This window comes from Orbicella faveolata, unplaced genomic scaffold, assembly GCF_042242905.1.
Source record: "Orbicella faveolata isolate gen_17 unplaced genomic scaffold, um_ofav_v1 contig_4, whole genome shotgun sequence".
In the NCBI taxonomy this organism is placed as follows: Eukaryota; Metazoa; Cnidaria; class Anthozoa; order Scleractinia; family Merulinidae; genus Orbicella; species Orbicella faveolata.
Genome location: NW_028301569.1, coordinates 2,092,877 through 2,110,002, shown reverse-complemented (window position 1 = coordinate 2,110,002; position 17,126 = coordinate 2,092,877). Strand labels below are relative to the sequence as shown.

The 17,126-nt window shown below is 38.7% G+C and overlaps 1 protein-coding gene across 5 annotated transcripts in view; it reads left to right on the top strand.

Moving 5' to 3' along the window:
- Nucleotides 1-17,126, top strand: part of LOC110055358 (uncharacterized) — a 76,580-nt gene that overhangs the window by 23,039 nt on the left and 36,415 nt on the right. For 3 of the 5 annotated variants that reach the window (XM_089276259.1, XM_020761741.2, XM_020761742.2), the window contains exons 4-8: nt 10,513-10,589; nt 14,023-14,066; nt 14,485-14,534; nt 16,248-16,331; nt 17,050-17,124. In XM_089276259.1, the coding sequence (XP_089132385.1) occupies nt 10,513-10,589; nt 14,023-14,066; nt 14,485-14,534; nt 16,248-16,331; nt 17,050-17,124 (330 nt within the window). The other 2 variants (XM_020761744.2, XM_089276260.1) reach the window with 2 other exon arrangements.

Sequence of the window (17,126 nt, the reverse complement as noted above, 5' to 3'; positions counted from 1 at the left end):
TGGTTATACAATAAATTGTTAATTTCCATGGTTCTTTTGTAAAACTAAAAATGATGAGCGAGTTCGAGAAAAGCCAATGAGCTTCAGTTTGTCTAAGGTGATTATCATCGGTGGCGGTTATGTTTAGGTTAAGTATCTGAGCCTGTAATTCCCCATAAGTATACTTACGCCTAGTGTCCAGTAATATCACTGGGCAGCCTGACGGGGGAACACAAACTTCTTGTATGCTGAAATGTCAAGTTGTAACCAAATGCAATAAGCAGACATAGGAAAAAAGTACACAGGTTGATAAATAACTATGACAATTTCTTCTTTGTTACATGACGGATAGTTAAGCTTGAACATAAAAGGACACAGTAGTCTTGCACGGACATTTCTGAACGAGTTCTTGTGAACTCCTTGGTGCTCCGTGGGTAAACAAAAATTACATTTACAAAAAATTACATTTTACATTTACAATGACCAACATTTAGACGCCCTTAAAATTTCCCTCTATTTCCATTTCAAATTTTAAGGGAACCCTTGCGTAATTGTGAGCCTTATGTATACCAATTTTTTAAAAAAATTAATTCTGCACGTACGTTCAAAGTGGTATGAATGTAATGTGTATGTCAGCTACTTACCCTTTTGCGCCAGGGCTTCCCTTGCTTAGTTCTTTCATAGAAAAAACTATTCGCGGTGACAACGAACTTGCCCTGCAACTGTTAAAGAGAGCTCTTAAACTACTTTTAATTAAAATTGCTACTCGTGATGTGACGCAACATTGACCGTAACAGTCATCTGATACTTACGTTTTTGTTGGCCCGTTTTTCTAATACTGCCATATACTCATTGATAACCTGTTATATTAAAGGAGACTATTAGAAGCTCGCAAAGATAAAAAAAGGTGTTAATTTGTTCTGCATTTGTTTCTATAAAGTGAAACCGAAAATCAAGAGAGCGCTTGAATCTTGCTCCTTTCGCATTTAGTGGATGCGTAGTTAACTGAGTGCACATTAGCCATTTCTTATCAGTAAAATCCTACTTACTGAATCATTTAGCCATCCAGGTTGTCGATGGCTCAAATAGAGACACCATTAAAGATTCGTGGATGTCCGGCATTCCTAATTGCAGTGTTTTGATATCCTTCCAATTCAAGTAACACCAGTTTTGAAAGTGCAGTAAGGGGTGGAAGTGTCATTCCATATGGCTTGAACCTGACGAAAACGAATTTTTCCCAAATTGTAAAAGGGTGAAATTGTGTTAATACGTTTAAAAAAGATGTAGTTATCAAAAAAGCAAAGCAAACTGACTACAGTAATAGAGTTGAATTCCTTTTAGTTTAGTTCTCTTTGGGCAGCCAATCCTTGGTAACTCCCAGCTACCGCATTTTTAGGCTTTTTATGTCAGCTATCAAATGATGGTAATTACCTGAGAAATCTTTAGTCTTTTTACTAGTGCCTCTTTGCACTGAGGGAATGCTTCTTGGACTTCCTGTATTCTGGGGAATGTTAAGGCGTTAGCCAGTTTGTACCAGCTTCCTTGGCTTCTAGGTCAGTGATAAAGACCTGTTCGGTGTCCACAGTCTCCATTGTTGCCTGAGCGGGCCAACCCAACACAGCATTTTTTCCATGAATTTGTTCCAAAAACGTTATCGAAAAAATGCCATCTTCCGCCTTCAGCACTCTCCCCAAAAAGAAACAGTCGCAGTTACTGTATGCGACAGCGACAAACATGCCACTGGATACCTGCAAAGGAAAACAGCTTATCAGTAGTAAATTATTTTCTAGTACATGCAAACCATTTGTGAAATCAACGTAATTCATTCCTTTCTACGTAGCCGTTCATCTGTTTACCTCTCGGCTTTTCGTAGGTTCCTGTTCTTCTTTTCTTTCTGAAACGTCCAATTCTTGGAGTCCTCTCGTCTCCGCCGCTCGTGGTGGCGTCATATTATTGGTGTCTTTATGGGGCATCTGCTGAAAGAATCAGACATAGGTTAAATTGACAGCAACATTCAAATAGATGATGCAAGGGTGGTTACTCGCCGATTCCAGCTCTTCGGGTGACTCAACTTTCATTTTCTTCCGGGGTGTGGAGGTACTCTTAAAAGCAATGACAACAATATTACGAGGTGGTCAAAGACAGTTGCACTACGGCTATATGGGCTCACTAGTAACAGTGTCATGGTTTATGATACTATATATTTGTCTGCCACTCCCAATCTCAGTGCTAGAGAGCTTAGGTGGTCAGTTCGTTAGAACGTCTGAGTTGGGACCGGGAGGTGCCATGGACTAGCCTTTGCTGTACAAAAGAAAAAACACTAGGATAACAAAGTCAAACTACCTGAGATGAAAGCTAGTGGAGCCTACCACGTTAAAGTTCATACATCCCGCCAACGCATAGTAGAGACGCTTGCAGTTGGTTATTACATATAAAATTTCAAATTGGTTCCTAATGTTCATCTATATAGATCACTCAGCCCTCGACCTAATATTTCCCCTAGCCATGATACCTTTACTAGTCAGTATTGATGGATTTCTTTGACTTTCTTGTCTGAAAATGAGGCAGATTAGATTTTCTTCAAAAGTGACACAGACCCTTCCTTCACAGGAATTTATGAAAGGGACCCTTATTTGGTACAAACGTGCGTCGCTATAAATGGCGAAAATGAAAAGCAGGTTACTACATGGCAAGCACTCAATTACGTAGCAAATCTTTTACTCACAAGTGGTATTAGCTGCTCCTCGATTCCTGTGCAGTTTCCGTGAACTTGTTGTCCTTCCTCGACATTTATCTAGGAAAGGAGAGTAAATCAACCCTTACAGATTGCATAACACTTCTTGTGGGGTATTACTTCCTCCTTTTAACTTCGGTTGTCACGTGAGTTAAGTAGATATAATGGTAATGTATAAAGGCAGCACTTACTGCAAAAGGCATCGGTATGGCGTCTAATGGGGCTCCCACTGTTGCTTCCGGTGATGAGGAGAGAACAATGCTCGAAGAGTGCTGGTCAAGAGCTTTTTGCCCGACTATAAGGTTATCTGCAGCGAGTAAGGGAAACTAGCATCTCAGTCTTTGCCAAAGGAGCAAGACAGATTGTAAATAAAATCAAGTATGGATGAGCTTACTTCAGTTGACTTTCTTGTCATTTTCCCTGTTGTCTGGGTGGTTTTTCATTCGTTCTTGGTTTGGCCCTAAGAACCAAGACAGTTAATATTTCCACCTGCCATAAACTACTGTAAGCCTTGAGAAGATACCATTCGGCGAACTAGTTGTGGATGTAGCGAGTTAGTACAAGATGCAATGTTTCATTAATGTAGGTACACAAAAATTGCAGTGCGTAATCTGCTGTTACTATTCCTGATTGACCTATTCTTTGTTGATCCAGAGAGACGAATCATCTACTAATCAAATAAGGCACCAGGCATAGACCATTGAGAGCAAAGTGTTACCTCAACCCGCACTCTCAAGCTTTCAGTCTTCGTAGTGTTTCCCTTGCTCAGTTTTTCCTGCAATCGATTCATACAATTATATCAGTCAGCGAAAACTTGAATATTAGTTACGAGGGGTGGCACCTCTAACAGAGGCTGTTTCGGGGATGTCAGTAAATACTTTGCTCCGAGAATTGGCGGAAACGCCAGGTTTTGGGATTTTTATCCCAGGACTTGCCAGATACTTGGGAGGGACAGAAAAAAAAAAAAACATTAGGACCTACCAACTCATCATTTACTTCGAGAAGCAGTGTTTGATCCAGGTTGGCTTTTGTGGACGACAGTTCATCTTGTAATCTACTGATTACCTAAAAATATCAAAGGCAGAATAGTCTTAACGGTTACTGTCTTTCTCTCGAGAAAATCAATAGTTACAATCTAACACCAAGAACATGAAAGGATTTGCCTTCACACAAAAATAAGTCACTTACATTCAAGTTCCGATGAATGATGCTGTTGCTTGCCTTCCATCTTTTGAGGATATCCTTCTCTTGAGTGGGTTCCTCCGCATCTCCTAAATCTCCTTGCCACTCGCAAAGTTTTTCCCTCATTGACAAAACAGTAGTGACAAAATCTGGAGTGTCGTACTTTTTTCCAGGTGGAAAAATAGCCCGGTTTTCATTAGGTGGGGCTATCGGCAAGAACTTAGCCACTATATCTGTAGTTTCAGACGAGCTTGGATTTTGCATTCTTGCGGTTTGCTGCTCTCAATTGCCGCTAGTCCGGTTGTCTGAAGTTTATGATTATATATGCTGAGATAAACAAAGGAACTGATCTCCACTACGGAAGTGAATTGCACCGCTGGAAACAGGACGATATGTGAAACACGTAAATGGAGAAAACCATTTTGGAACAAACTAATTTCAACGGTTTATTTGATTGTGGTTAATTTCGTGGATAACGGTTCACCTAGTGAGCTGCACATGACCTGTGTCAAGCTTCAACTGGTGCTCTCTGAAAATTTCTTGATTCTTCAGCTGCAAAAACTGCTATATTTTCAAAACAAAGCACGCTACCGAGCTGAAAACATGCTAGCAGATACATTTCTAAAACTTCTTTTTCGTGATGGAGATATAAATAGAAAAGTCTGTTTACATTTGAATTTTAGTTTTTCATGACGGCACGTGAAAACCGAGAATACTTTAAAGTGGTTGAAAAGTCGAGCGGAGTTTCTGCAAAATGTTTGTAAAAGCCAGCATCTCTTAGAAACGCCAGTCTCTCCACTTAACTTGCTTACTAACCTGAATAAAACGAACAGTAGCAAACCGTATTACGAAATATGATTTTCTATAGAAACGCAAATGGTCGACTCGGAATTACATCCTGCTTTCATGCTATATTGCGTGCACAATTTTGCAGAAGTTTGCCTGACCTCACATATTAAAGGTGTATATGAAGGGAAAGGCGCACAGAAAGAGCAAAACAAGACCCAATGTGTCATTCGACAAAGTTCATTTTAATTGTGCCGCTTGTAATGCTGTTCTCGCTTTCCATGAGAATATTTCTTGATTGGCCAAGACCGAGAACACCTCTCGGATATTAGAGATAAGGAAGGTCTCACATTCAAATTGTTGACTGCGTTGAATGCCCTTTTCATCCCTGCCAAATTTTGTGGAGCCTTCCAGTGGAGTAAAAGCATAATTTATGTTTACAGGGACACTGGGAAACTGAAATAAGGTGACAAGAAGACGAAAATGTTTATTTAGTAACACATTTGAGCCCACTCGTGATCACTAAGTCCATTGTTTTAGTGAGTGTGAGATGAAGCAACCCTGACAAGGAAATCGGCCGCTTCAGTATTTCAATAAATGTTGGTTTCAAATTTGCTAAACGCAATACAACTGATGGGACCTTACACGATTTCCATGACTTAGCCAGTATACACCGCCAAGGTAGGCTCTCTGGCTAGACTGAGTGCACAAAGCCACATTCATTTCAAGGGGTGGGAAGCTAGTGGCTGAGTTCGAGAATAGTTCGCGGACAAACAAATCGCCTATTGGCTGAAACCGAGAACAGTTATGGAAATGTTAAAATAAAAAAAGTTCTGCGGCACGAAAAAATCATTCAGCGACAATTCAATGCTGAGTCATCCTTAGAATGCGTGAAAGAAACCTGCGAGAACTCGAACCTTGTATCATCACATTGTATCATCTCCGGTCATTTGTTCCCATCTCTCGCAAACTCAAACTCCCGCTAATTCGAACCCTTTCTGGTTTGACTTGAAGGTTCGAATTAGGGCCTATCTGGACTAGCGGACAAAACTGGAATTGTCTTGACAAAATCGAAGGGCAAATTTTGTCATGACAAATTTTTGTCTTGTCTGTGGTGTCCGCATTCAAATTTTCAAAGCGGGCAAATTCTGTCAACACCTTAATATAGCACTGATTATATTTCACTTTACAATTTATTCTATTTTGTCGCGCACGCCAAAACATCCAACATTTTGGCGGGACAATGGAACATGTTCAAATTCTCATACTGGTGGCATGTTCCGTGCTTCTAAATCTTGCCCAGATCGCAGACGAAACGCTGCTTATGGTGTGCTCGTTATTAAGGCATCAATTTCTTCGAAACCAAGCTACTCTTTTAACGGTTGAACAAACGGTTAAATATTGAATTCAGTTCAATTACCAGGCAGGTCGTAATAGCTTTTATGACAAATGATTGACAAGTTTAACACAATTTTATTTATGTTGTCGATTTTGTCGAAGTTTTACCCGGGACAAATTTTGTCGGCGGTGCGTTTGAAGATTTGTCCGCTTCGGACAAAATTTTTCAGGTCGCGACAAACCGTCCGCACTTGTAAAGCGTTGGTGATGACAGAAAATTTGTCTAAATAAACAACTTTTTTGCTAGTGCGGATAGGCCCTTAGCCGGAGTCAACTGTAATAGGAGCCAGCCAGAATTCAAAGCCTTTTCACAGGCAAGGGTTCATTTTCCCGCGCGTTGTCCTCATCATTTATTAAACTTGATATAATAGAACAGGTAGAGAGCAATGAAAACTAAATTACTCGGTTTCCAGAATGCAGAGGTACACTCACACTGCCATCTATTGTCTAAGACTGAGAACAGTTCACATTAACAATAAGTCCTTTTGACTCGCAAATTGTTCACTCGTAAATATTTGCATGCCATTTCCACGCGTGCACAATTTTGTGGAATTTTTCCCAACCAGTTAAGGCGTATATGAAGGGAAATGGGTACAGGAAGGACAAAACACGACCAAATGTCTCATTTGAGGAACTTTTAGTACATTGTGATGCTTGTAGTGCTGCTTTTATAACAAGGGTGCCGATTAGTCAAGACCAAGAATAAACAAAAGCAATTGAGCCGGAACCTGTCAAAATTACACCATCATCTGTTCTGACGCCAAGTGGCTGAATTTGCAAACAGTTCTCGGCCAAAGAAAACGCCAGCCAATTGAAAACGAGAACAGTTACAGGAATGTTAAAATAAGAAAGCTCTGTGGTGCGAAAATCGTTCAGCGACAATTCAATGCTGAGTAATCCCGGTGGAGAGCGCGAAAGAATTACTAAAAACAACCAGAATTCAAAGCCTTTTCACAGGCAAGAAATTGTCGGCCAAGTTCATTTCACTCGTTGTCCCCATAATCCATTAAAAGGGGTGGCGAATGATACTTCCAAAATCTTGGGTCTCGCAAACTTTTCATCCGATCTCGAAATCTCGACAGCCTTTACGAAGAGTCTCGAAGTCTCGTTTATACAGTGAAACCGCGCTCTACGGACACCCACTTAATACGGACACCTGCTTCTAACGGACAGTTTTCTTTGTCCCGACAACTAAAAAGCTCATATATTTTCTCTTAAATTAGCGTGCTTAATACGGACACCCGGATAATGCGGACACTTTATCATGTCCCTTTGGTGTCCGTATTAACGGGGTTCCACTGTATTGCATTTATTTCGGTGACGAAGTCTTGCGTGTTTTGGTCTCGGTCTTGGATTTTCAAACAGGGGTCTCGGCGAGTATCGGATTTTACCATTCGTCACAAGTAACTAAATTACTTGTGATACACTGGCATCAGCCTATTGGCTAAGACTGAGAACAGTTCTCACAATTTAACAATAAGTCCCTTTTCTACGATCGGAAAATACATCTCGGGGGTGACACGTAAATTATGTCATGGTTTTCTGACGCTAAGTGGCTGAATTTGCGAACAGTTCTCGGATAAACAAAACGCCAATTGGCTGAAAGCGAGAACAATTCTGGGAATGTTTGAACAGGAAGCTATGCAGCACAGGAAATCGTTCAGCGAAAATTCAATGCTCAGCCACCCTTGCAGAGCGCGATAAAATATGTTAGGCGGATAATTCCCACTAAGATGCGAAATTTTATTATTCGGTTTGCCGTAAATATATAAAGGATATTACACGGTGGCTCAACATGTAATGTTCTTTTTATTATATGGAGAAACCAATTCAACAAAAGCAAAAGGCGGGAATCGTGACTTCATTGAACGATACGACACTCACAAAGGTGACATACAGAAAATATGCCACTCGGGTCCCGGATGAAGTGGCGCATGGAATCTACGAGTGGTTTAGTTCCCAGTAAAACACTCTTCTCCATATAATAAATTATTTTATGGAAGGCCACCGAGACAGAAAAACCAAGACAACAGATTTTCAGGTTACAGTCTTCCCATAAATGTAATGAACGGAGATGAGTGACATGACGTCAAAACAACACGCAACACTCGTGATCTCGTAACATGACACCTCGAAAGCCCTAGTCGTGTTTCGTGGTTTTGAGAAAACACGAATTATTGCTTTCTAAGCGTTAGATTTCAGCAGAATATTTATTTGCTCTGTAGTCCAAAGAATTACTGATCATCCGTCCAGGAAAATAATCAGTTTATAAAGCTGTTTCAAGCGAATATACAAGCAATATAAACCATGTCCATTGGTAGAAAACGAGAACAGTTCTCAATTCTAAAAATATCTTGACCTAAATCGCCCGCCGGTGACCTTTCAATGTATGATATGTTCTGATAAGTAGCCATAAATCGGAAATATCGTCCGGCGTGGCAGGTTGGCGCACGCTAAGGGTAGATTTCAGAGAAAGGAGCTTGGAGTTGCGCCGAAGAACGAATCAAAATGATTGCACCAAACGGTAAATTATCAGAACTGACAAGGTATCCTCCAAGCTGCCGAGGAAATACTCAAAGAGATCGTAATGAAACAGTGGCTAAACAAGTGTGGGAAAATTTTGGCACGAATTTCAGGGAAAACGATTTCTCGCTTTCTAGATTTATGGACCCAGGAAAAAGTTAATGAAATTTGCATTTGGACGACGGATCGACACACTGTTGGTAAGTTGCCACCTTCCTTGATATGCTTGTTAGAAAAGAAAAATGGAAAAGCAGAATTTTACGTTGTATTGTCCGCAATGCAATTATGTGGACTTGTGCGGCTGAACTAGAAAGTTTTCAGTTTAATATCCCCAGTACATTTTTGTGTTGTTGTTGTTGATAATCTTAGTTAAAGAGTCACGTAAACACCATTCTTGTAGATAGTCGAAATTCGCAAAGATTCAACTTGGCTATTATTGATAAAAGACCATTGTGTAAACTCATTCCTGTGTGGTTAATAGATGATGACAAACAAACGTTCGAGAATAATTACTTATCGGTGATTCATGACAGATGCTCACCAGACATTTTGTTTTCGATGAAAAATTCACCCATTCTCATTGGTGGATACTGAGAACTGTTTCTCGTTTATGAATGAATGTGATTTCATGCTCCCTTATTGGCCAAGGCTGGGAACAGTTCTCAGAGCGACAAAACATTCTCAGTTTCCAGTTGAAAAGTGCATTTTCCACTTTGACATTGCACTCTGTTGTTGATACTTGTTGCAGTCAGCACAAGTGTAAGGGAGTCAATGCTAGAAGCTCTTTGAAAGACTAAGATATGAATCAGACATGAACAAAGTAATTGGAAACATCAGTAGCACAACTTATCAGTCCATAACATCCAACCAAACCAAAATTACAGAAACGAAGGAGATCAAAGTCCTATACTTGAACTAGCAAAGGCATCTGGCGTGATGGAGAACCATCAAGCTTACAGTGGAAGAAATTCTTAACTTATTTAACAAGAGTAAAGCAATTAAGAGGTTTGCAAGATCTCATGTGGTACATACATTGTAGTGTTTTTCTTTTTTCAAAATTTCAAACTTTTTTAATCGTTTGATTAATGTATCGTTCTGGAACTTTGAAGTAGACCAGTTGGAATCACTTGTGCAAAAGGTTCAACATTGATTTTTATCTATCAAAAAAAGATCTGCTAACACTAAGATGTTTTTGATGATGAATTTGTTGTTCATTGTTATTCAATAAATTGTAATAAACAAGTCATAAATAATTATATTGTGCTTATTTTCACTTTTCTTATGACCATGTTCAGTTTGCCCCAGGGTTTCGCCCGAGTACCACTTTTTCCCAAGAAATATAAACAGCCAAAGCTCTTCACTCTAGCACCAAGCTGACCCATCTTTTGACAGAAGATGTTATTGCTCTGTTTTTCTTTGTTTAGCACTCGCACCCAAGGTAAACACTTGATCGAAAGCTGCCGCTGAAATTGATAAGCAAAAATAAGTAATAAAGTGTTTTGTCATATACAACTGCAACCAAAACTATTCACTCCCAGATAAATTCTCTGGAAATTTAGTTGATGATGACAAATCTTTTTTTTGCCTACTGCAACATGCCAAATGCAATTTTTGATTTCATGTATATTCATTAAATAATGGTGTGTTTCTGTCACACAAGACAATATATGTATATGTAAGAAGAAATCTGTAGCTAAAATTAAAAAGCACAAATTAAAACAACGCTAAAAGACAAAAAATGGCTGACAATTCTAGCAAGTCTCCTACTACTTCAGCAGAGCCACAGCAATAATTGTAAACAATGTATCCACGACTTCTTCATTATAGTTCTCCTTTGATTTTGTGAACGTGCTACATTTAAGGATAAGTATAAACTAATGATTAACAGATTTTATTGTTATGTTTAATAGGATGAAGATTTTGTCAAACCACTGATTACAGTAGCATGTCCTTACATCAATGTAATACCATGCAACTTCCACTTCAGGTAAAATGTACAAGTAATGTCATATATACTTTTCCTGTCATCTCACACACATTATGCGTGACTCACAATTCTGGATTACTTATTCAATTAACCATTAAATAAATGTGAAAAATTAAATTAGATTTCTTTCCACTCAAATTAGTCCATAGTGAATGGTACTAAATGTCATGTCTGAGTCGTAAATAACAAGCTAAAAGAAGACAGCACCAAGGTTTGGGGCTTCACATCACTGCATTTGGTAACCTTCAAAATTCATCAGAACATCTGTGGGAATCTTCAGCAATGTTCAGAAAACATTGACCAGTCAAGAACGTCTTTGGTAAAGTTTGGAAGTTATACATGTGGTATTGTTTTTTTTCTGTTTATTAATATGGATACAAAAATCACAGGCACCAGGGGGTATATTCCTGTCACTGTCATAAATTTCAGATAGGTATGTGCTGGGAAGGGTCTCTGACCCCATTAAATTTTAAATTTTAAGGTGGCTTACTACAGTTTTTCTGAGACTTAGTAGCGCGCACTATCATTGCCTGTCAGACATCAATATAAATGGCGCGTGCAAAAAATGGTGCAAGTAACCCAAAGAAAAAACGAAAACCACTTCAGCACTTGAAAGGCATTAAATTACTTTGGTATATGTAGCAATAGTTTCAAACTCCATTCAAACATGTTTAAGCCCAGGGCCAAAGAAATATGATAAAAAAGCTCTATAAATAACTGGTAAAAGAGCACTAATTTACTCCTGCTGTCTCTCACACGATACATGGCGTCACATGAGCGCGTGCTTAAATAAAGGGCATGCGCAATTCAATTCTTGTCCAAGGTTGTAAAAGCTAGTCTTTGATCGAGGATTGCTCGAAAACCTACCGTACAACCCATGATGAAATTTTCACACTATTTTTGATCTCACATTTTCTTACTTTGCAGAAAATCTGTCTTACAGATTTTTATTTTACTTTGCATGAATGTTAAATCAGAGCCATTTTCTTATTCCTGAAATTTTGAATTGGGGTCATATGGGTAGATTTTGAGAAAAACGTGATTTAATCTACTAGTACCCAGTCTCCTTAGGTACTCAGTCATTCATTTTGGCCATTTGTTGACGTTTAATTGTTCAAGTTTCACATAGAATGGTAAAAGACTTCAGCAAATAGTAAAGGGAGAAAAAGAAATATCTTGGAACATTTTTGAAAAGAGTTAGAAGTTGGGCTGTTATAATCCTTCAAAACAGTAGTAAGTCACTTTAAGGGTGAGGGACATGAAAAATGACACGCTATTTAAGGCCCAAACCCGAAAAATGACACCCTATTGAGGGGAAAAACAAAAACTAAGAAAAGCATGGACAGTTCAACTTTATTTCGCTTCTCTAACATTGGAAGTATATTAATAGTTGAGTTCTAACAGATCATTTGTTTTTCATTTAGCTGGGCATTTATGCACTGCAATTTTAGCTGATACAATTTAGGTACCCTATCTAAGGATCACATCAGGGACACAATGCTAGCAGGGGCAAAAATGATACCCTTTTTAAGGATCAAGAACCTCAAAAACCCTGAGACTTTTATCACTGTATTATGATGAGTTAGTTATGTCACAAATGTAAAACAAAGCGGGGAGTCATCAACTTTGTTTGGGAGAGAACATGCCCGGAAGAACATCCTAATCTGAAAAAATCAGGCTTCGTTAGCAAATAAGGCCACAGTGTCCATAAGCCCAAAAATATTTCAATTAGATTTTTGAAGTGAAATGTTCTCTGCCAAATATTGTTTGAGTGGACCTATTAAGTGAATTTAGTCAACTGGTGAGGTTCCTTAAAGAACAAGTTTGCATTTAGCGACCATAGTTTCATGCGCCTTGCAACCGAAAGATGGCAGGATTTGATGTCCCATGGACAGAGATCTTGAAATTTTTTGACTTCCACATTGATTTTTTGTTCACTTTTGGACAATGTGGAGATCATTGTAAATAAAATCTGTTTCTGGAAGGAAAAGTAGGGGTCACCGAACATCCAAGATCGTTAAATCCAAGCAAAGCTATAGCAATGACCATCAGCACTATCATTGTTCATTTTAGTACTTAGCACACATGCTCAATGCATGACATGGCGTGTGAATTTGCGTGCGTAGTAAGGATGCGCAGAAACATTTAGTGTGAACGTCCTAAAGGGAAACAAGTGAAGACTTATGAATGAATGTAGCTGGATGAACTCAATATATTAACCTCATTCTTGGAGATGCAAGGGCGGTTATTTGGGATGACAAGAATTAATGTCTGCACAAATTTACTAGAACCTAGAGTAACTGCCCCTGGGAAGTTAGTCTTCTCAGACTAGTTCCAGAACTGTTTGAAATCGTCCATGGTCTCTCATTAAGCAAAAAATTATGGCCTTTTTGTTGTATGTGCAAGTTCTGAGCTGGATCTGATGACACCACTTGTTTGGGGTTTGTTTTTTACTCAAATGGCTTATAAGTCGCTGCTTCAGAGCTACATGTACTGTTCCCCCAAAAAATGCACCTATAAATTATACAACATCACTAAGTTGATCAAAGGTTAGTGGTGTAACAATTAATCGAATTCTCGATTAATCACGATTATGACCGATTGGTTCGATTCACGATTCTTTGATTCCATGTTTCAAGTTTGGTTTGATTTTTTGCATACCTCTCTCAGAGTGCCCTAAGTGAGTTATTTTATTGTGAAATCAGAATCCAGAACTCTTTAAAATGTGCATTTTTGATTGACGAGTAAAGACGTTTGCAGTTTGTGTGCCATTTTGTGTTGCGTGGTAAAAATGCTGCCCTTCTAACACCCCTTGAGAGTTTCCAAATAAGGCGAACCATGTGCAACACGCTCATTGTATCCTAGAATTGAAGGTTTAGGGTTGTGTGTTGTTTACATTGTGTATCATGTTGTAAGAATTAAAAAACATTAAATAATATTTTGCATAATGGAATTGAAATAATCGAAATCGAAAGGCAATAATTGAAATTGAATGGAATCGCAAGGAATATGAATCGTTACACCCCTAACAAAGGTGTATTCATATATTAATAAAGTACAAAAACATACTCCTCCTTTAGTTAGTGTTCACATGCACACACTCTGCTTTTCACAGGACCACTCCACCCAGGCACTTTGGCATATAGATTTTCAGGAATTTTCATGGCTATACTCTTGCCACCAACAATAGTGTAACAGAGTGCAGGATGTAACATAAAGTACAGCAAATTTTGTTTATTTGAAATTTTGGAAAAGCAAGCAAGCAGGACTATCCTGTGATGTGCAGAATGTGGTCACAGGAGACACTGTTGTATAAGGTTGCATTTGTATTACATGTAGGCTTAGGGTCAGAGGATATTCCAAATAGTTTGATGAAATTGGGTCAGTCCCCAACAACAAGAACACAGGTAAATTTAATTTGCAATCTTCACAGGGAGCTTGCAGATTACGTAGTAAATGCCGTTGAAGAACAAGGAGGTACAGTGTAACTATGTGATGTATGCTTTTACAAGTAGACATTTCTGAGTTGCCTTTACCCCAGCTCTTTTAAATAGTCCTAGAAAGAACTTTTATCATGAAAACTGCTTTTTCTGTTAATGTAAAAGTATATCATTCATTTTCATTATTAAGGTTTGAACATACTGGTATCCCATTTTGAAAAACAGGCAAAAGATGGTGTTTTATACCCACAGTATTTTCTTTAATTGGTTAATGAACAAAGAAACAAATTCAGTTTTTTAAATTGCATCTTATGGATAACAGCACTAATTGTCTTTTTCTTGTGGGATAATTATTATGATAATATCCATGCTGTTATGACTGATTACTTTATAAGTACTCTAATTATTCAAGTCATTCAATGAATTTTTAAATTTATCTTTCTGGTGTTTGGTAGGTAAAGCTGTTTTGTGCTGCACACCTGTGATAAGTGACGCAATGACCATGGTAATAAATGCTCTGTATACATGTTTAAAAGCACAAGTAAAATTTTACTGGTGAACAGTGACTATTGTAAACTATTGTGTATAGTGTAGTAATGCAAGGAACTAAGGGCCTTGACAGACCAAGGAGTTTGTTGTCAACTATTGTTCAGGTAGAGAAAGCAAATAACTGAAAAGCCAGTGAACTTGACACAAGTTATCAGTGACAAGCTGGTAATAGAGTGGTTTTCATTTGAGTGTCGAAAGTAATTAGACAATTACTTTGGTTTTGGTTTTGGTTTTACTACGGTTTGAGATTGGCTGAGTAGTCTAATTGGTAAGTAATTGGTTTGGTTTTGGTTTTATGACACTCAATTGAAAACCGCTCTAACTTAGCTAATAAGTTATATAGATTTAGTAAAGTCTGCATACAAGCCAAGTGGCCCATCCGGCCGGAGCTTATCCCGGTTTCTGTAGCATGAAGCGACTAGGAGTTTTTCTACTCCCCCCTGGATGGGATGCTAGTCCATCGCAGGGTTACCCCCAGCATTAAGTTCACCGGTACCCATTTATACACGTGGGTGGAGAGAGGCACTGTGAGAGTAAAGTGTCTTGCCCAAGAACACAACACAATGTCCCTGGCCAGGGCTCGAACCCGGACCGCTCAATCTGGAGACGAGGGCACTAACCATGAGGCCACTGTGCCTCCCACTAAATAGATTTAACTAAGCCTAAAAATGGAGCTCCTAGGCTGGGTTGTTCGAAGCCTGATTAAGCTGGTTCCCAGAATAAACGAGAATTTTGATTTGAGCCTTTTAACCTTGCTTTGAGGTTTTCTATTTATATTGATTACAATAAGTTAACCTGGCTTGAGCCGGAAATTTAATCAAAAACCAGTATTTAAAAAAAAAAAACACATGACCCCAGTGAGCTCTAAATTTGAGCCCACGATATGGTCAAGTGATTTTGGTCAGCAGAGACCTTGTTTTGACAGGTGTAAATTGACCATAACACGGATGTCAAATCAAAGCTGCATGTCTCTGTCAATTAATCTACAGCTGGAGTATGGCTGCCATACTATGCAACTTTGTTGTTGTCATTGTCATGGTGCGTGCCTGCCCACAAGCAATACCACTAGCTATGATTACTATGAAAAAAGCAATTCACTGGACATTTCCTATGAGTGTGGTGCTTCAAGCCCAAACTCCGCTATCAATAACTAAATAGTTTTTCGTTTCAAAACAGTTTTCATTTTCCATAACAAACACTCGTTGATGACTGGTTTAGCCTAGTGTATGAATCAGTCTTCAACAACATAGTGGAATTATTTTCTTTGGACCTCCAAGGGAAAAGAAGTAGTTCAAAGTACAGTAGTTCAAGGTATCAGAGGTAAAATCAAGTCTTAGGGAGGTGAATTTTGTTTTAAGTTATGGGTGGGTTTGAGAAAGACGAATTCCAGTGTTCATGTAAGCATCATCAGTATTTGTATTCAAAGTCATGATCTGAAACAGACGAGGAAGAATTGAGGATGAAAATGCACCAATCACAGCTGGGTTTCATGAACTAAATGGTACAGTGTAATCAGCCAGCATTTTTGCCTCATGAAGACTAGCAGTAAGCAGTTGAAACAGAGATCCACTTCTCGAGTGACTACATTGTGACACAAGTGATAATACTAAAACTGTGTTTAGAACAAATTTCAATGAAATTATTATAATAATTTGACTTTATTTTCCAGGGAACTACTGGTATGAAATATTCGTTAGTTTCGCGAGACTGGATTGCTGACTGTATTGAAATAACTCATGCTGGGTACACTGGGGTAAGATATGTAGGGCTACTCAAGGTTCTGAAGGTTATAACCAAGTCTTAAATATGTTTTTGGTTAATGATGATTCCCTCATGTCTGACTAGCATTGCTTACTCACTGCCCATCATAATTATGGTAATGATACACACAGGGCTAGCTAAGGTTGGAGAATGGCTTGGTGTGTTATCTCTTAAGACAGGTCTCTCATCTCTGGAGATAAGTGTCTTAGGTGTCTCATGTGTAGCGAAGCATCTCATCCCAGTTGTAAAGTGTCTCATCTCTGAAAACAGGTTTCATCCCTCTGGGCACAAGTTTCCCATTTTTAGAAACAATTCTTTCATCCCTAGAGACAAGTGTCTCACCTGAGAAGTCAAATTATGGTTTATCTCTGGAAACAAGTCTGTCGGTATTGGAAACATATATTATGAAGTGTTTCATTGTTAGAGACTTTATTTAGTGACTGCTCTTTGGAGGCAAGTGTCTCTTCTGTGAAGTCAATTGTTTCATCTCTGGAGACATGTATCACATTTTTGGAGACATTGAGTGTCCTCTCTGGAGACAAGTGTCTCATCTGTGTCAATTTTCTTATCTCTGAAGACAATATTGCACAACAAGCGCAAAGAGTGTGCATAGGCTAGTTTTTGGGATGCTAATTTGAATTGCTGTATAGTGTTCACTGTGTCATGTGGTCACTAGTTAACTGTGATTTCCTGGTTGATAATCTTTTCAGGATGGCATGATCTGCCTTGCCGGCTGTGACAAGACAATACCTGGTGTAACAATGGCTTTACCAAGACTCAATGCAGT